This window comes from Palaemon carinicauda, chromosome 21 (assembly GCF_036898095.1).
Source record: "Palaemon carinicauda isolate YSFRI2023 chromosome 21, ASM3689809v2, whole genome shotgun sequence".
NCBI classification, from domain to species: Eukaryota; Metazoa; Arthropoda; class Malacostraca; order Decapoda; family Palaemonidae; genus Palaemon; species Palaemon carinicauda.
Window position 1 is genome coordinate 36,766,766 of NC_090745.1, and position 22,241 is coordinate 36,789,006.

General features: G+C 32.8%; 2 protein-coding genes across 2 annotated transcripts in view; one reads left to right on the forward strand and one right to left on the reverse strand.

The window, feature by feature from the left end:
• LOC137614836 (reelin-like) overlaps positions 1-22,241 on the reverse strand; it is a 596,609-nt gene that overhangs the window by 373,560 nt on the left and 200,808 nt on the right. The gene's annotated exons all lie outside the window — the stretch shown is intronic.
• LOC137615495 (reelin-like) overlaps positions 1-22,241 on the forward strand; it is a 62,342-nt gene that overhangs the window by 16,948 nt on the left and 23,153 nt on the right. The window contains exons 7-8 of the mRNA XM_068345418.1: positions 10,014-10,224; positions 19,632-19,790. Coding sequence (XP_068201519.1) covers positions 10,014-10,224; positions 19,632-19,790 — 370 coding nt within the window. The remainder of the gene's footprint in view (positions 1-10,013; positions 10,225-19,631; positions 19,791-22,241) is intronic.

Consider the following 22,241-nt stretch of genomic DNA (forward strand, 5'->3'; position numbering starts at 1 on the left):
TGCAAGGATTCCAACTGGTTTACCCAGCTTCCCTTGGTCCTCATAGGACTAAGGACCACTCCTAAAGACACCCTCTACACTCTTAAAAATTAAGGGTATAAAAGGGGTAGAAAAAGGGTATTTCTAGTGGTTAAAATAGCATACCCTATCGGGGTATATAAGAACTATAATATACCCTTTACAATATACCCATATAACATATACTTGAGATACCCTTACTTAGGGGTGTATCGTAGGTAAAGAATACCCTTTTACAGGGTATTCTATACGACATAAATACCCGTGTATATTAATTATAATTTTATAATTAACATCTATTCCACCATTATATAGGTGTAGTTATAGCTTATAAGTATATAAAGTAATAAGGTCAATGATTTTAAAAGTTTGGTTTATCAATTTATTATTTCCATTACACTTGAAAATCAAAAGTATATATATAATATATAAAGAGTGATGGCAGAAGCTGCAAAGCAAACCGTACGCAGAAATCTGTGAAAAGAAAATATTTGTTAGTGTGTGTGTGCCTATATATATATATATATATATATGTATGTATATATATATATATATATATATATAGAAAAGAAAGGAAAAAATATCATGCATAAATACCTAACTGTCTGCTACCTCAGGTCAAACTGATTAAGAAATCATTGGCGTCAGTGTTTGCTTACAGACTACGCGTAATCGTAATGTTATTAACGTTTAGCTGAATACGTTGTTTATGGTTTTATTTCCTCCCAGACAGCTTGACGCTCTCTCTCTCTCTCTCTCTCTCTCTCTCCTCTCTCTCTCTCTCTCTCTCATAATTAAGTACTAATGATAATTTCTTACTTATTTTCCCCGGTGTTAGTAATAATGATTTTTTAGACTATCACAGCCTGAATGCAAAACTAATGATGATGTCTGACAATTTTTATTCGTAACGTTGAAGTAGGAAATAATGTTAAGTATGGTAGTTTTGACTTTTAAAATACTGCAGAAATAATGGGATGAATAACCTAAAATTTATTCAAGGCAGCATTTCAGATAATAAGAAACATACATACCACATTTTTATCATACGTAAAATTATGGTAAAAAGTGTTATAGGTCACATAAATGCCAGAGTCAATGCAAAAACCATAATAATAAAAACAATATAATAATAATATAAGGAGTATAATAATAATAATAGTAATAATAGTAAAAAGAGTAAAGGAATAATAATCATCATAGCAATATTATTATTATCATTTTATATTGATATCAAAATTATAATAATAATAATAATAATAATAATAATAATAATAATAATAATAATAATAATAATAATAATAATAATAATAACAGTAAAATTAAATGAGATTATGGAAAGCAGTCAGCGAGAGACAGAGGGGAGAAAGAATTCGCCTGGCGAGAGAGAGCGAGGACTTGTCTCAGTTGTAGTGACGTCACATTAATAACGGCTATCCGAGAGAAAGCTGTACATGAGTTGACAAAGAGCAATTTCATATATATATATATATATATATATATATACTTATATATATATATATATATATATAAGATTAATTGAATTATTATAACTAAAGAAGTTACTAAAGTCTACTAAGTAGTATGTCAAAAGGCTTCGTCTCTGTTTTAACCATCTTTCAGTGCAAACCACCACGTAGGTATATGCTATTTAGAATCATTGTCAAAACGAAATAAAATAATGTAAGTGTCATTCTCGAATAGTTATGGTTCTTTCACCATAGTTATGCCATACAACAGAGACCGTACATAGCCGTGTATTTGTATGGTAAACCGCCGCCTTTTTATAAGCATCTACCGGCGTTTTTCTTTCAAGTTAGAGTTGGTGGTATATATACATGTTGGGGACCACTGTCTATGCTTGCATAGATCGACAGTTAGTGTTCTTACCTTGGTTAGCAGTTAACAGGTGAAATGCAGTGTAGATATTATAATCCCGATGACGCTAATTGGAGCAATTCATCTTCACTGCAGAGCAGACGAGAGTCCAGACGCCACTGAAATTTCCCGCCAAATTCCCGGGGGTCTCGAAGAATCTCGAGACGGCAACAATACAAATTGCCAAGTACCGCATTTTGTAGGAACTTGCTTCAAAACTATCCATAACTCAAAACCAATATGTTGTTCGTAAACTTTTTTGGTGCATTACACTATCAGTGTAACAATATGGTGATTTAATACAGAGTAAAAGTTCATTTCATGACATGATCACACAAACTTACCAAGCCCATTTTAAGACAAAGTACAATAGAGGGTATATTATCACAAAAAATACCCTGCCTCCTGGTGTTGAGGGGTATATTTGAGCCTTAGGGTGTTTTTACATGTATTTAAACCCCAGCTCAATCGTTATACCCTTTCTGTACCTTGAACTTTTTACAGTGTATATCTCGACAGCTGAAATGGCGTATGGCAACCCGTTGGTCGTCCCTGCCGAATTTTTTCCTTCTACAACCTCCTCCGACGATCTCCAGCGTTGTGGGAAAATTTACTCCATGCCGCCAGACTTACAAGCCCCCCGCGAAGCATCACATACCGACAGACTTGCACGTCTCCCTGCACAATGAAACTAGCAAGCCACCGCTAACGCCCCCTTTTACGGGCCCTTTCCTTGTGATCCGACGCAGTCCGAAAGCATTCCTACTAAACATTCGTTGCAAAGAAGACTGGGTCTCCATTGATCGTGTAAAACCTTCTTATATCCTGCCAGATGACCCACCTACAGTTCGCCTCTCTAGATTAGGGCGCCCTATTTAACGTGTATAGTATATCATTTTTAGAGGGGTGCCATGTACCAACCGTGTGTCACACGATCGTACATAGTTCAGTTTGTGTATATATTATGCCTTGTATCTTTGCTCTTCCCTCGCACTAAAAAGAGCCTGAATAAACTTGTCTGTTCTTCTCATCGGTAACGGTGTCTGTTTTGAACAGGGAATTTCTTGTTGCTTTGAGCTTTTGCATATAAAGGAGAGTGTTCTATAATAAACTCACTCAGTTGCTTTCATCCTGTCTTTGAGTCACAACCTTCTCTCGGCCCGTCATAAGTACCTGTCTCGAGACCTCACAGGGTCAAAAACGCTATTGAACTATTGCGGACCCCTGGAGTCGCTCACCAGCATAATACTCCCCTCTTAAACCGAGGGACACATAACTCCCAGCACAAGACAACCCTTTTCACTAAGGGATAGATAGTGACACCAAACTATACCTGTGTTTCAGGCCTTACTGGGCCAAACGCTAGCGAACTATTAGCACCAACTGCTGCTGCTGAAGTATTGATCCTAGATTGCGGTTGTCAGACCGCTGATGAGCACTAGCGTCTCTTAGCACAATATCTGAACTCCTCTCGATACAAAAATTATTTTCCCTCCACCTTGACTTCCATTCCAGTCACGTGGAAGTCCAACTCACCGTCAACATAACAAACATGGAAAACAGAAAAGGGCCAGGAATTAACAGCTGAATCTAAATACCTACTTTTCCAACCCAAAGATTACAGGCTGGTGCACACTAAGGAAAAGCAACTTATAATTTTGAAAAGATGAGAGCAATATTTTACGTTAATTACTCAAAAGCAATTATTACGTTACAATATATATATATATATATATATATAATATATATATATATATATATATATAATTCTCTATATATGTAAATATGTATACATATTTATACATACATATATATATATATATATATATACAATATAGAAATATATAAGTAAATGTATACAGTATATATATATATATATATATATAAGTATATATATATATATATATATATATTCATATATATATATATAGATATATATATATATATATGTATATATATTTATATATATATACATAAATATATATATATATATATATGTGTGTATATATGTATATATATTTATGTATATATATATATATATATATGTATATATATGAATATATGTATACATATATATATATATATATATATGTATATCTATATATAATTATATATATGTATATATATATATATATATATATGTATATCTATATATAATTATATATATGTATATATATATATATATATATATATGTATTATATATATATATATATATACTGACTACACACACACATATTTATATATATATATATATATATATACTGACTACACACACACATATTTATATATATATATATATATATACACTATTCTATCGTATTATTATTTTTTTTCTTCCTCTTGTTTTTTTTTAAATGTTGTTTTGGGCAGGCTTAATAGAAGGGCCATGGATGCCTGGTGGTTTATCAAGAGGTTGTCTTTTCCTTTATCTGATTCTTTTTCTTCTCAAAACCATCCTTACTGTCCTCCCTTCAGTTGAAGTGGCTATCCTGGAGGGTATTTAGCCTTGCATGGTGTATCGGCTCCTCCATGTTGACCAGTTTTTCCGACTTTTTACAATAGTCTATAGGTATCATCAATCACTTTATTTATAATTCTGTATATATTGTTTTTGTTATAATTTTTGTTAATCTAGTTTTTAAGTATCATGTCCATTTTATTTCTATTAATTCTTATGCTTTCTGGAGACATTGAGCGAAATCCGGGACCAGTACGTCGTAGATTTCGTCAATGTCAATGTGGTTCTCACGCAAATATCCAAGACCTTACAGTTGCGTCCGGACAGTATGATATTCTTTTGTGCTCAGAAACTTTGGTTTCTAATATGAGGCACTCATCTGAGCTCCTTATAACTGGTTTTAAGAAGCCAATAATGTTGAAACGTGATGCCATCCCTAGGGCCAGGGGAATGGTGGTGTATATTATAATCGAGTACCCTTCTTCTCATAAGTCCTGCTATCAATGTGGATGTCATGAGATTCAGATAATAAAAGTTTGTGGCAGGCATAACAACTTTTATTTATGTTCGATCTACCGGAATCCAGACATGGATGATTCTATCTTCGATTGTCTTTTTACCATTATGACTAAGATACAAGAAGATGATAGAAAGGCTTCTTTTGTCTTTGTTTGTGATTTTAATGCTCACCATACGGAGTAGTTAAGTTCTATCTCTCCTATTGATCGCCATGGCTTAAGAGCTTTAGACTTTGCCTCTGAATCAGGCTGTGAGCAAATCATAAATGAAGCTACTCACAGGTCTGGTAATTTCTTGGACCTCGTATACACTGACTCCCCTGGCGTTATAACTAGCAAGGTTGATTCTCCAGTCGGGACATCTGATCATACCTTGATTTCATTAGTAGTGAGGACTGAGCAGCCTGTCCCTGATATATCACACTCTTGTAAAATGGGATTTTGCATGATCTTTTGTGCTTGAATTGGTCACAATTATATAGTAGTGTAGATCCCTTTGAATGAGAATATAGTCAACATAAATGATAGGCGTCTCCCTTCTAGTGTGCTAAGGTATCGAGTGAAGGACAAACCGTGGTTCCATGATGATTGTAGACGTGCTTATTTGGAGAAGCAGGAGGCATATCATCTTTGGAAGGGTAACAGATCAGATTTGACCTGGAACAACTATACTCAGCTTCGAGCTTTTGCTCAGAGAGTTTATGCCTCAACTGAAAAGGAATACAATTTAACCATAAAAGAAACCCTTTCTGGTACAACTCAGGAACATAAATGGTGGTTTACCCTTAAATCTGCACTCTTTGGTGTACATGCAACAGTTCCTCCTTTACTTAAACCAGATGGCTCAGTCACTCACTGTCCAAAGGAAAAGGCAATCCTTTTGCCTGATGTTTTTGGCAGTAAACAGAGTAATGGAAAACTTTAACTTCCTCATTCCTGTTTTCCTGAAGCTAAACTAACTAGTTTAGCTTTTCGATCTCGTGAGATTAAAGCTCTGTTGATGGACCTTTATGCTTATGGAGGTGTAGACCCAAATGGTATTTTTCCTTTGTTATTTATAAAGACAGCAGATTTCTTAGCTCCAATGTTATCTGTTATTTTGCGCAAGTTAGCAAAAAGAGGAGCTTTTAGCACTTGTTGGAGAATTGGCAATGATACTCCTCTATGCAAATGTGTTTGTGGTAGCTCAAGTCCCACTGATTACTGCCCAATTTCCATAACTCCCATATTATCTGAAGTTTTTGAACGTCTTCTGGCAAAACGTCTTAATAGGTTTGCTAAAGGTAATCATCTACTCCCTGGTTTGCAATTTGGTTTTCGTAAAGGCCTTGGAGCATGTGATGCCCTTCTTACAATCTCCAATGCTGTACAGAAATTCCTTGATTGTGGTCAGGAAGTTCGTATGATTGGCCTTGATTTTAGTGCTGCCTTTAACCGTGTTTATCATGAGGCCCTTGTTTTCAAACTCAAATAGTTGGGAGTGGGTGGGTCATTTCTTAGCATTATTATTGATTTTTTTAAGTAATAGATCTCAAAGAGTTGTTGTTGATGGGCACCATAGTGAGTATAGGAATGTGATATCGGTGTTCCACAGGGTAGTGTTCTTGGCCCATTACTTTTCATACTATATACACATGACATGTGGTTTGGCCTAGAAAACAAGCTTGTTGCATATGCAGATGATGTAGATCTGGGGTTGGTGAATCCGTTAATAGAGATTTAGCTAAAATTAGTGCATGGTGCAAATTATTGGGTAAGAAGTTGAATCCTAACAAAACTCAAAGTATGATTGTAAGTAGGTCAAGAACAGTGGCTCCTTAACATCCAGATCTCAGTTTTGATAATGTTTCTTTAAATTTGTATGACTCTTTTAAAATTTTAGGTGTGATTCTCGACAGCAAATTTACTTTTCAGAAACACATTAGGTCTGTATCTTCTTCAGTTGCACAAAAAATTGGCTTATTGAGAAAGTCTTACAAGATTTTCGGTGATTAATCTATTCTGAAGAAGTGTTTTAATTCATTCATTCTACCCTGTTTTGAGTATTATTCTCCTGTCTGGTGTTCAGCTGCTGATTCTCATCTTAATTTGTTGGACAGAAACTTATGGTCTATTAGATTTCTTATTCCTGATCTAGATATTAATCTTTGGCAACGTCGTTCAATTAGTTCATTATGCATGTTGCATAAGATTTTTCATAACTCTGACCATCCTTTACATTCAGATCTCCCTGGACAATTCTATCCTGTTCGTAATACTAGACAGGCAGTCTATTCTAATAGCCAGGCCTTCTCCATCATGAGGCTCAATGCTACACAGTATTCTAGAAGTTTTATTCTAGCTGTTACCAAGTTGTGAAATGGTCTTCCTAATCGTATAGTTGAATCAGTAGAACTTCAAAAGTTCAAAGTTGAAGCAAATGTTTTTATGTTGACCAGGCTGACATGAGTCTTTTTATAGTTTATATATGACATATCTGTTTTTGACGTTGTTAATAGTTTATATAGGGCATATCTGTTTTGACACTGTTACTGTTTTTAGAATGATATATCGTTAATTTATTCCCTTCATTATTTATTTCCTTATTTCATTTCCTCACTGGGTTATTTTTCCCTGTTGGAGCCCTTGGGCTTATAGCATCTAACTTTTCCAACTATGGTTGTAGCATGGCTAGTAATGATAATAATAATAATAATAATAATAATAATAATAATGATAATATATACTATATATATATATATATATATATATGTATATATATATATATATATATGTATATATATATATATATATATATGCATAAAAATCACAGGATAACGTGATGCTCAGATGCAGAAGAACCACAGGGAAAATGAAAATACGAAATATACGATTCAGTGCTGACTAGTTTCGTAATACTTCTTCAGAGGACTGATTTATTGAGAGAGGTTTCTTTACATTTTATAGGGAAAGTAAACATACGAACATACATATAGAGGATTAGCGAACAATGACACTCCCTTACCAGCTACCTGGCCTGGGGTCAGGTGTTAATTGGGCGGAGACCCAACCTCATTAGACATCTGCCAAAAAGGGTCATTTCTGGTGGCGGGTAAATTCTTGTTTTTGACTTTCAGTACAGTTTATTTATATGAAAACACGATAGCCTTATCTATATAAATACATAAGCAAAACATACATATACATACATATATATATACATACATATACACATACATACACACATATATATATATATATATATATAAATTATATATATATATATATATATATACACATACATATATATACACATATATACACATACATATATATATACATACATATATATATATAGACATACATACATACATATATATATATATATATATATATACATTTATATACATACAACATTATTACCCTAAACATATAATCATGTATATATCAATATTTATATCTAGCATAACACTATATAGTGCCAATGTACTTATGCATACTATATAAAATAATTGCACCCTTTAATGAATGGTAGCTTAGGTCTAAAGAAAGTTCAGAACAAATCAATATATTCATCTACTGAGGAAGATCAGATGGAGTTGGAAGAGAATGTGTAGGAATGTTGATGACATCAAGAGCAGAAAATTTCATCAACTAAGTGGAGAGCTTTAAATAGTAGATTGAAGCAGTGCAACATGAGTATTGTAGTTTGCTATGCTCCAAAAAATTATTCCTATGAAGAAAGGAAACATGCATACCATGAAGAATTGCAGAGTGTAATAGATGAGATCCTAGAGAGAGATATGAATGTCGTGATTGGCGATTTCAATGTTAAAGTTGGAAGGAATAATCAAGGCATCGAGAATGCGATGGTTGGCAAGGGTTTATGTTTAGCAAACAATCTTGTCATTGGAGCTATTCTGTTTCAACCAAAGAACATCCAGAAGTATACATGGACTTCACAGTGTGGCAATTACAAAACTCAAATAGACCACATTACCATTATTAAAGAGAGAAGGGGGACTCTGGGAAACGTAAGAAGCTATAGAGGTGCGGATATTGACAGTGATCACCAACTCCTCATTGCCACACCGAAATGAAAACTGAAAGCACTCAACAGAAAGGTATTATCAAAGCAGAGATTAAGAAATGTTTGTTTTGCTAGCAAATACTATTCTCACCCCACGACAAAAGCCCGAAGTTGCTGAAGATCTGAAAGCACAACTGCCCAAAGCCTCTGTACCAGAATTGCGGCGTCATCCATGGGGTCATGATGTTGTCATACAGCCACCTGATCATCATCGAGCAGAATTGAGGATACATGAAATCACATTTACATTCCTCAGTAGAGTGGCTCACTTGGATAGATCTGCAGGCTATGATGTTGATAGGAAGTTTAGCACAACAAAGCAGGTGTAGGAAAGTGCAGTGATACAGTGTATATTGATATGCAACTGAGTATAAAAAAGGAAAAGAAATGTGCAGAAACTATCTATTTATATATTTAGATAAATTGTTTTTTAATGTTTTTATGGTTTTTACTTACATGTGTATCATAATTAGAAATTTAAGATTTAGATGTAATTCATAGCATAATGGAAAAAATACGTATTAGAGAGAGCATTTATTCCTGAAGCTTTAAAGCACCATCACCTCTAAGGAAGTAGACGACGCAAGTACATACGTGTTCTTGTATTACCAACTGGTATCAATTAAATAATGAATCTTCATATATGGATAATGAATACACAATGTTACAATATTATTAGAACAAATGTAGATTTTATAGAAAATTATATAATTTCATGTTCGGCCAATTGTTTTCTTTTTATGGTGGTCTTCAAAATATCTCAGTATATAAGGGAGGTTATTTAATAAACCTGTCAATCGTGTATGAGTTAAGCACCCTTATTCATATGCATATTGATACCATTATGGAATGTTTTAGAGCTAGGGATGCTCTTTTTACACTTTTCAGTATTGTACAGAAATCCCTCGATTCTAATCATATATCTCATATAATTTTTTATGAACTTTAGTGATGTTTTGACCATATTCATCCTCATATCCTTATATAGTTTTTTCTGCACTGACTTGCTTTTAGTAGTATGGTCTAGCTAGTGCTGTAGCTTTGCAAACTCAATGTTTTTTAAACTTTTAGGTACTTACTGTGGCCGATCTAAAAATAGTAGACCAAGATGGATGTATGATGATTTTGAGGATTCTACTGAGGTTTCTTTAATGTGGGAAAATATAGAAGGAGCCAAAGTAGCAGTAGGATGTGGGTCGCAGCCTACAGGAAATGCCCTTCTCTTTTCATCTTATGGACCAAGGTTTGCCACCACTAAGGAGCTTGACACTCGTAGCATCAAGTAAGTGATTTCAAATGAGTTAATTTGGTTAAGTGAAAATAGAATTAATTACTTTTAAATTTCCAGGAATCAAAAACTGTTATAGAACAACGTGATGCAGGTGTTAGATCTAGTTCAATCTCTTAAGAGAAGTGTGAAATGGTAATATAGATAAAAATGCTTATCATTTGCCATGTTTAATAAGGAATACATTTAGCTAGAATTAGTGCATGGTGCAAATTATGGGGTATGAAGTTGAATCCTAACAAAACTCAAAGTATGATTGTAAGTAGGTCAAGGACGGTGGCTCCTCAACATCCGGATCTCAGTATTGATAATGTTTCTTTAAATTTGTATAACTCAAAATTTTAGGTGTGATTCTAGACAGCAAATTTACTTTTGAGAAACATATAAGGTCTGTGTCTTCTTCAATTGCACAAAAAATAGGCTTACTGAGAAAGTCTTTCCAGATTTTCGGTGATCAATCTATTCTGAAGAAGTGTTTTAATTCTTTCATTCTACCATGTTTTGAGTATTATTCTCCTGTCTGGTCTTCAGCTGCTGATTCTCATCTTAATTTGCTGGACAGAAACTTACGGTCTATTAAATTTCTTATTCCTGATCTAGATATTAATCTCTGGCACCGTCGTTCAATTAGTTCATTATGCATGTTGCTTAAGATTTTTCATAACTCTGACCATGCTTTACATTCAGATCTTCCTGGACAATTCTATCCTGTTCGTAATACTAGGCAGGCAGTCTATTCTAATAGCCAGGCCTTCTCCATCATGAGGCTCAATAATACGCAGTACTCTAGAAGTTTTATTCCAGCTATTACCAAGTTGTGGAATGATCTTCCTAATCGGGTAGTTGAATCAGTAGAACTTCAAAAGTTCAAAGTTGGAGCAAATGCTTTTTTTGTTGACCAGGCGGACATGAGTCTTTTTATAGTTTATTTATGACATATTTGTTTTAGATGTTGTTAATAGTTTATATATGACATGTCTGTTTTGACGTTGTTAATTTTTTTTGAATGATTTATTGTTAATTTGTTCTTTTCATTTATTTATTTCCTTATTTCCTTTCCTCACTGAGCTATTTTTCCTTGTTGGAGCCCCTGGGCTTATAGCATCTTGCTTTTCCAACTAGGGTTGTAGCTTGGATAGTAATGATAATAATGATAATAATAATAACCCTATTGTATACAGCTAGGAGTAAGATATCAAAACTGATTGAAGATGATAAATGCATAGAAGTATTAGCCTATTTTGGCGCTTTCACCATAATGAACACACACAAGGAAAATATGCACATAATCTCCATTAAAACGTGTAAAATTTATATTGGACTTCTCTGTGAATTGTTAAACGAACAATGATCCATGCAGATATGAACTAATGATAAACATAAGAGAAAATTGTGATAGAAATCAATGCAAAAATACTACTTATATTGCCTCTGTTGACTTGTTTGGAAGCTTTTATTTGAAGAATCATTGGTCTTATAACAATGTGAGGTAGAAATGTAGGCTATATGAATTTGAATCTTGTGTTACTCCTGCCTAACACTTGAATGAAGGTTTGAGCTTCCTTTAACCTGTATCATGAACTTGTAATTAATTTTCCAAACAAGATCATTTAAGATCATCACTCAAGTGGATGAAAACAGGAGTGTGGTATAACCCTGCAGTGATAACTCATCAATCGTTGATTAATAGAATGTTTCCCCATTTTGGAGATCAAAATCATTCTATTAATAGGACATGTGCCAAGAAATTGGTCCATTCAAATACCTTATTAGAAAGACACATAATAGACTACAAATTTATAAAAGAAAGTTTAAATAACAGTTTGAGTATAGGATATGTATATATGAGTTCCATGCCTTCATATGCAAAGAGATCTGCAAACTTCATAAAGAAATATAATTTCTTAAAGTAGATGACTGCAGTAACACCTGGTTTCATGCTTAAGAATTATGTAAAGCAAATAATAAATGTTCATGTGAAATTAATCTTTCGGGTCTAAACTGCCATTCGAAATTTATTTATAATTATTGCATATAAATATGCGCACATGCTTCGCTGTTACTTCTGAGTGTATTTTTGTGTATATACATTGATATGTAAAATATGTGAAAAAAGGTATATAATTGTATGTTTACGTGGATATAGTAATATTTTCATGAATGTTTATATGTATGTTTGTCAATTTATGTGTGCAAGTATATATTTGGGTGGTATGCCTCTATTTATATTCATTTGCATGTGTAAAGGTATAAATTCATATATCCTACATGATTCTGTATTCATATTGATATTTTTTTTTAAATAAACCAATATTAGGACAAAGAAATTGACTCAGAAAGCCTAAAGAAATAACTTGACAATTGAAATGACCCATCAAATACTACATCTGGCTAATGGGATATGATCTCCACCCACATAAACACTTGTAAGTTTGGGTCCTGACAGATAGGTTTTTTTATTTTCAGACATATTGTTCAACAAATATCTGTATTTATGTTCGTACATTCACTATTCTATGTATAATGTAGAAATCTCTCTCAATAAATCGGTCCTCTTGAAGAAGTAAAAGAAACTAGTCAGGATTCACTCATATATTCATGTTTCCTGTGGTTCTTTTGCATATATCTAATATATATAATAAAGAGGGAATGGCTGACTATATATACATATATATATATATATATATATATATTTATTTATATACATAATATATATATATATATATATATATATTTATATACATACATATATATATATATATATATGTATATAAATATATATATATATATATATATATGTGTATATATATATATATATATATATATCTTTCCGGAAAGCTGAGCAGAACTGTCAGACGTATAACCACTTGGTCTCTCCCTGTCCCTCGGGTAGGGGGGAGAGGGAGTCATCATACTCTTGTGGGAGGGGAGTACCCTGAGAGGTACACTCGGAAACACATCTGTCACTTGGCTATTTTGCCCTGTTGGAGCCCTTTGGCTTATAGCATCTTGATTTTCCAACTAGTGTTGTAGCTTGGCTTCTAATAATAATAATAATAATAATAATAATAATAATTATAATAATAATAATAACTTGTTGAATTCGGTACGGAGATTGGTTATTTTTTTGAGAATGGCTTTGTACCTCGTTGATGTTGCTGCCTATCAAGTAGTTCACAGTAATGTTGCTACATTTAACATCATATTTAAGAAGGCTACATGCTAGCTGTGTCTTTCCAGTTGTAGATATTACCATGGGATTTGGCACTAACAGATACTATGTTTCCATCAATCCCTGAAATTTTCATTTGGATATGTGAATTATTCTAGGAACAATTTACTCCACCGCCAAAAATAAACATTCAACTCATACCGAAATAAAAGTTTTCTGTAGCATTCTTATGGCAGATATCATAAATACCTAAAAATATCATTCAGACATGTAAAGTATTTTACAAGTAATTTACGGCGCCGCCGAAAATCAGCCTCCTGCGGATATCGAGAAATGGCTATTGTGAACTTTCTATGGCAAGTATCAACACAAAAATTGGTATGAAAATAGATCAAATAACACCCCTCAAATCTTGGGAAAATCACTTGGATATCTGTTTGCTCCGCCTCACTGATTTTTTAGCTAAAAATCGTCACTTACGAACAAAAGTGACAGACAGGGCATACTTATAGTAGGTATGAACATGAAAATGGGCAGAAACCAAGTTTATTTAGAGCTGAATAATCATTTGAAATTCTATTTGAATATATTTATTGGTATAGGAGTTATTAACCCCGCTGCCGAAAATATCTGCTGAATTAACCTAGGAACAATTTACTTCACGGCCGAAAATAACCATTGAACCCATACTGAAATACACGTTTGCTGTAGCTTTTCTATGGGAGATATCAATATGAAGATTGGTATGAACAAAGTAAATATCCATCTCATGAATCCCTGAAAAATTTTGTATATATATGGTAAGTATTCTATGAGTAATTTACGGCGCCGCCAAAAATCGGCCTCCTCCCGATATCGAAAAATGGCTACTGTGACTCTTCTATGGCCAATATCAATACAAAGATTGATATGTATGAGGTTTTTATAACACCCATCAAACCCTTGGAAAATCATTTGGATATCTGTAAAACTCTAGGAGCAGTTTACTCCTCTTCACTGATTTTTCAGCTAAAGGTCGTCACTTACGAACAAAAGTGACAGCCAAATTGGAAGAATCCAAGCTTATATATATCTCAATAATCCCTCAAAATTTCATTTGAATATATCTATTGGTATAGGAGTTATTGGCTCCGCCGCTAAAAATATCAGCTGTTCCTTCAACCCCTACCCAAGCTCCGAAATCTATGGTTAGGGAATGACTGGTCTACGGGTGGCCGAGATATCTTCTAAAAATTTAGGCATTTCATATAAGATCCCTCACTTAGTTCGCAATAATAATAATAATAATAATAATAATAATAATAATAATAATAATAATAATAATAATAATAATAATAATAATAATAATAATAATTAGTTGAAGTACCATATAAATGAATCAGTTCTGAAATATTACGTAGGATGGAATAGTAAAATTATAAATAAATAAGGAGTAATTAAGGATTATTATAGAATGAAACTTTAAATGTATTATCACGTCTTATGACAAATCTTTATATAATAAATGAAGGATGGTAGTAGAGATAAACTGGAGATATTTTTTTATATATATATAAAGGGAAATTTTCTTAAGAAATTAGCTGAAAATAGTTTGAAACTAATACAACTTTTTTTGAGACATGTTGTACAGCAATGCGTAGAATATAAAACTCCACTTTTAATGGCATTTGTGGACTATGAAAAAGCCTTTGATGGTATGTATCAGCCAATTTTGTGGAGAGTCCTGCGTTATTATGGAATTCCTCTTAAACATGTGAATTTCATTAAGTCTGTTCATAAGCATCGCAAGTGCAAGGTTAATGATAATGGAGTCTTATCAAATGAATTTCCAGTGAATAGCAGAGAAATCCAAGGGAACGTGTTGTCACCTGTTCATATCCTCCTCGTGGATTTTGTAATGCATAAAATTATAGTCGGAGATGGTGGAGAAGGATTGGACTGTATTGGTGATAGGAAATTAGCAGACATAGAGTATGCTGATGATGTTGTCCTTATTAGCAGAACATCACGGGATTTGCAATGCTTGCTTACCAGAATGCATGGGGTATTACATGATAAGAACGGAGTATGCAATGGAAGATGAAATATCATTGGAAGGAGAAATAATTCATGAGATAGAATCATTTAAGTATTTAGGAACCATGACCTCCAACACAGAGTCTTCAGAATTGGATCTTAATGAAAGATTGGAAAAAGAAAAGTATGCAATGGGAATGTTAAGTAAAATTTGGATAAAAAAAATCACCTGAAATTACAAATAAAATCAGACTATACATCAGTTTAGCGAGATCTGTGTGACTATGTGGACATGAGTCATGGTATGACAATGAAACAGTCTCCAATAGATTTAGTAGATGTGAGAACAAAGCCCTCAAAAGGATATTGGGAGTTAAATGTCAGAACAGGATTACAAAGGAAACTATGAGAGACCTTATTCGAGTGCCATATGTGGATGAGATCATGATGAGGGGCAGATGGAGAGGGTTTGGGCAAGCTCTTCGCCCCCCCCCCAAGAGAGATTAGTTTACGAAACTTTCAGCTGGGCTCCAGAAGGCACAAGAAGAGTTGGGAGACCCAGGCCTACATGCCTGAGGACTATGAGGCGTGAAGTAGGAGAGGAAGAGTGGAGGAGTATTGAATTAAAAGCTCAAGATAGAGACGACTGGCTATTTCTAACAGAGGCCCTTTGCGCAATAGGCGTAGGAGATGATGATGATGATTACGAAACACACACACACACACACACATATATATATACATATATATATATATATATATATATGTATGTATGTATATATATATATATATATATATGAAAGCCATCAAGAAGCGACTTGAAAATTATCAAGAAAACTAATTATTCGTGACATGTCGTAGCTCGGTGACAGTGTATTTGCATATTGATCTTTTGTCAAGGGTTCGACTCCCGCCGCTAATAAATGATTATTTTATTGACCCAAGAAAAAACACCAGTATATATGTATGTATATATATATGTATATATATATATATATATATATACATATATATATATATATGTATATATATATACTGTATATATATATATAATTTATTTATATATATATATATATATATATATAATTGCATATATATATATATATATATACATAAATATATATATATATATATATATATATATATTTATATATATATATATATATATATACAGTATACTGTATGTGTTATATATATATATATATATATACATATATATGTATAGATATATATATATATATATATACATGTATATATATACACATGTATATATATCATTGCCCTTGACGAAGATTGAATTTATGGCCTATTATTAGACTACACGGCAACTCGTCGTAATTGTTGTCAAAACATAGGAAATTATAGAGAGAAACTTTTTGTAAAACCTTTTATTTTCATGCAGTCATTTTTGTTAGCAAATACATTGGCAGCAATAACGATGAGAAATAAACAAGCATGAATATTTAATATATATATATATATATATATGTATATATATATATATGTGTGTGTGTATATATATATATATATATATACATATGTATGTATATATATATATATATATATATGCTACTTTGAAGAATTCTCTAGCGTCATAGCCAAGCGAGCCGTGACGTAAGCACTGGCTGTGCGATCAGGCAGTTGGTTGGCTGCAGGGAAGCTATGCAGACGAAACAGTTTTCACAGTGTAATACTACATCCGGGCAGATCGCGAAGCCCAGTCCCTTCACTGCACTCGCTGGCCGGCAGCTCTATGATATAGGAATTTGAATATAATAATAATATATGATTTGACAAATCAAGAATTTGCCTGCTGCCTTTACATTCAAGGAACCCTGTAATATTTTATCATCACTAACTCATCCATCCCATCAGCCACCAACAGTCACCCCGCCCCTACCATACCACCACTACTAACATCAACACGATTAGGCTAAGTATCATGATGTCATAAGAAGCTTACAAAAATTTTTCATGATCCGCCACTAGTATTTCCTAACAACACATAACTGATTGAAAAGAAAAGCTGTATAGATTAGCTGTAATAGACATTTCGACTTGAAATACATGTTTTTTAGAAGAAAAAAAGTTCTGCCACGTAGATATATTCCAAACATTCCCTTCTGATTGTGCGGCACAAGTTTAAGAACTAAAAAGAATAGTCCATACTTTTAAGCCCATTTCTTCAAATATTTTACTTTAATTCATTAACGGATAATTCCCTTATCAAATTATTAGTAAAATAGTTAGTAAGCTTTATCCAAAACTGAACCTTATAGCATCACTATAATTAATTTTATACATGGCATTAGCTCAAATTTTACCGAAAGTACTGAATAATTATCAAATGGGACCTCTTTCTTATTTTCAGGAGGTTACCCAAACTCGTTCCAAAATTTTAAGATACATTTGGAAAGTAAAATAGGTATTGAAAACAGACAAAAATATAAATGATGAGATAACAAAAATACTGTATACCTGAGTAATTTTCAAGGTAAACGAAAGCATAAGCGTCTACCTGAGTTTTGAAAATTTGCCATCGCGTTTCGAGGTAAAGAAGACTATGTGACTTACAAAGGGGGAAAAATATGTAACGTGTTGATTAAAGGTGGTATAAAAGAGAAATTTTGTATGTCACCAAAATTCGCTGCAAGTTTGTCTTAAATGAAGGAAAAAAAAAGCAGCGAGAAAACAGTTAGGGAAAAGGAGAATAATCTATTAGTAAAGCAAAGTGATACATACATATATATATATATATATATGTACATAAGGATATATATATATATATATATATGTATATGTGTGTGTATATATATATATATGTGTGTGTGTGCGTGTGTGTGTACAGTATATATATATATATGTGTGTGTGTGTGTGTGTGTGCGTGTGCATACAATATATATACATGTATATATATACACACACACACACATATATATATATAATAAATTATATATATATATATATATATGTATATATATATAAATTATATATATATATATATATGTATATATATATATATATATATGTATATATATGTGTGTGTATATATACATGTATATATATTGTATACACACGCACACACACACACACATATATATATATATATATATATATCTAGGTTCCTGAAAGAAAAGTGTGAAAGAAATCCCTAAACAATAACCTCAAATTTCAAGTCTGACATTGATCTAAAGTTGGGACTCCATTGTATTTATTAAATGAAGATTTTCTAGATTCATTGCAAAAATCAGTGAAAATACTATGTTTCCGATAGCATTCCCCAAACTCTAAATTTTCAATCGAACATAGATTTCTAACTATAGTGTGAACCTGATTCTCAATCACCAATTCAGAGAGCAGTTATGCTTTCAAATAAGTTATCGTTTGTCTATCCACATTTTAGATAAGAACCTCGATCTAGCTCTAAGTAAAATTGCTATGATAGACGAGGCTCATTTCTGTGAGTTTCCCAGCAAGTCTAGTTATTGCGATGAATCAATATAAAATTCAGGAAATTAATCTGTTGTGGGACAGTTCCACTAATAAAGATAATGGGAATAAAAAAAATTTGTCCTAATTGCTATATGTGTAAAACTTATGCTGAGCCACTTTCCCTGACGAGAAAAATCAAACTCTAATACAGCATTATAGACTATTTAATTCCACAAAGAATTATCTTTGTTCCGTCAGATTATCAGACTTACTGTCAAAGTAGTGAGAGTAGGCATAAAAATATAAACAACCCAAAGTTAGTTTGTTGTAAAAAATACATGATTTTGTTACAAGTATTCTATGAAAGTCACTGTGAAACAAATATTACTAGGATTTACCAGTTATTAAATGAACTTAAGTCAAGAAAAACTTTCCTGGTTGAACATTCCACATTCTTTGCTTTCATTATTTAGACACTATTGTCTATTGATTTGTATTTGTTATAATAACCTATGGAAGAACTAAGCTACGTTTATTTCATATGTTTTTGTGACTTCTTCCACGAGACAAATTCCTGTAGCCTATCATGCTGATATCCATGAAAATTTCAATATCTAAGAAATGTCATTTAATCAAATTTTTTAAACATTTTGATAACTCTCATACCTGCATAGATGCATGACAATATGCATATTCTGTGTTCTTATCTACATGATATTTAAACAGCGACTCTCTAGAATAAGTAAGCGTTTATCAGAACATCTTCATCCTTCCTTTCAGGTACCTAACGTTCAATCTCCAAATTGGGTCCTCACTGAACAGCGGAAGGTGCCAGCAAGGAATCGTTCCAAGAGACAATGTCATCCTTCAACATTCACCTGATAATGGACAAGTCTGGCACACCCTACAACTATTCGAACCATTCCAAACAACAAACAGGTATTTGACTGTCATTGGAATAATTGTCATTCCAATGAAAGAGTATTTATGCCAGTTCTTAAGAATGCCATTCCGACCGTAGTTTATCTGAATATACACGAGTCTAAGCATGGTAGAAGATATTTAGATCTATATAAACATAAATATAAATGAGTCTAGACCAAATGTCTGAAAAGATATGTTGAAAGGGATCCTCTGTTCCCTAGTTTGCGGTTTGGCCTTCTCAAAGGCCTTGGGGTATGTGATGTCCTTCATAGTTTCCAATGTTGTAAAGAAATCCTTTTGTGATCTGGACGTTCTTAGATTAGTCATACTTAAGCGCGCCTTTGATCGTATTAATCATGAGACCCTTGATTTTAAACATAATACGTTACAAAAAGTAGTTGTTGATGGGCATCATAGCGACCATATGAATGTAATATATAACATGTTCTCAGACCATTGTCTTTCATATTATTAACACATGAGATGTGGTTTGGCATTGAAAACAATCTTGTTGCATATACAGATTATGCTACTCTCTTTGCTTCAATTCAGTCCCTTGAATGTAAACCTGTGGTTACTGATTCCCCCAGTAAAGATGTAGCTAAAATCAGAGAATGGTGCAAATCAAATTATGAGGATGAAGTTGATGTAAAACTCAAAGTATGATTGTGAGTAGGGCAAAGACAGTGGCTCTTCTTCATCCAGATCTTTCTGTTGCGAATGTCTCTTTAACAATATTCAACTCATACAGGTATAGCAGATTTACTATTGAGAAACACATCCGATCTGTTTCTTCTTCGATTGCACATAAGGTTTTTGGTAATCAGTCTTTCATTTTTTAGTTATAGTTCTCGTGTATGATCTTCAGCTTCTGGCTCTCATCTTAATCCTTGAAGAAAACTGGCCGTCTTTTTATTTCTTATTCCTGATATGGATATTAATCTCTGCCCCTCTTGTTCAGTTAGTTCGTTGTAGCCTTCTTGTTATATTAGATTTTTTGTTTTTCATAATTCTGACCATCCTTTGCATTCAGATCTTCTCAGATTGTACCATCCAGCACGCAGCAATAGGTATAGAGTTGATTCTAACAGGCTGCTTTCTCAAGCACAAGATACTACACTACATAGTATTTTAGATGTTTTATTCAAGCTGTGACCAGATTACAAATGCTTCTCTGTTGACCTCTGTTATTGACCTTAATTTCTTTTACATTTTTTTTTCATATATAGTTTATGCACTACTTCTCGAATTCTTTTCCGCATTGGGCTTTTGTCCATGTTGGAGCCTAGGTTTGTAATTTTTGTCATTTGAAATTATGGTTATTCGTTGTCTGGTAATAATAATAATAATAATAATAATAATAATAATAATAATAATAATAATAATAATAATAATAATCTCAAGGTAATCTGTTTTCGATGATAATTTTACTTATGTTTATTTTATAGTATTCTAGCAGTGTTGAGGTTGCGCTGCAGTTTTCTAATTATCTCTTTCTCGTCCGAATGCAACGAGTCTGACTCTATACCTATATTCTTGTTCTTGATAACTTTTATCTTAACTGTCTTCTTATTTATCGCTTTCAAAGATACATGATCTTCCTCACTTTAATTCTGGCCCTTTATCTTTTCTTTCTTCACAATACTCAAACCTTTCCAATCATCTCTCTTCTTACATTTACTTCCATACTATACTTTAAACCTTTATATTCTTAACTGTTACAAATACTTCTTCACCCCTTATTAGTTTACATAGTCTTTTCATTCACTTCCAACCCATTACCAAAGGTAGAGAAATATCTTCCAACTACACTATCGCCCTCAAACTCTTTCATCATCCTTGCTACTGGCTCCTTCACAACTTTCATTAGTCTATTCATTCATTATTTTTCATGCTTATCTCAACACTTTCTTCCAATCCTATAATTCTCTTCAGTACTTTTCACCTATTATTGTAACCTTTCAACTTATTTACTACCAATAACTTCTCTTCATATTCCTTACTGAGCCCTAATTCTTCCTTTAATACCTACCCTTGCTCTTCCATTATTATTTACAATCCCAATTCCTACTTCATATAACTTCCCTCTGTCTAATAGTCTAGTGTGGTAGGATCCAGCTTACTAGCAAAAATAAAAAAATATCCTCTCCTTCTGCAGTCAGAATTAAAAAAGGTGTTTCAAGACATTCGCTGCTATCCTTACCTATTTAACCATAAAAAAATTTAACCAAACAAACCTTAAATTATTCCAACAAACTTGTTCGCAAAAAAAGAATCATTACAATAAATACCTCTATCTATTTCTCACTGTCACTCTCACGCTCTCTGAAGGATTTGGCGAACGAAAACAAAAAGCAAATGTTATATGAAAAAAGCATAGTAAATCGATAGTCCACTTTTCTTGTATATATTATTTCCTAGCATTGTTCATTTATTTGATTGTGTACTATATTTACAAGTCTTCAT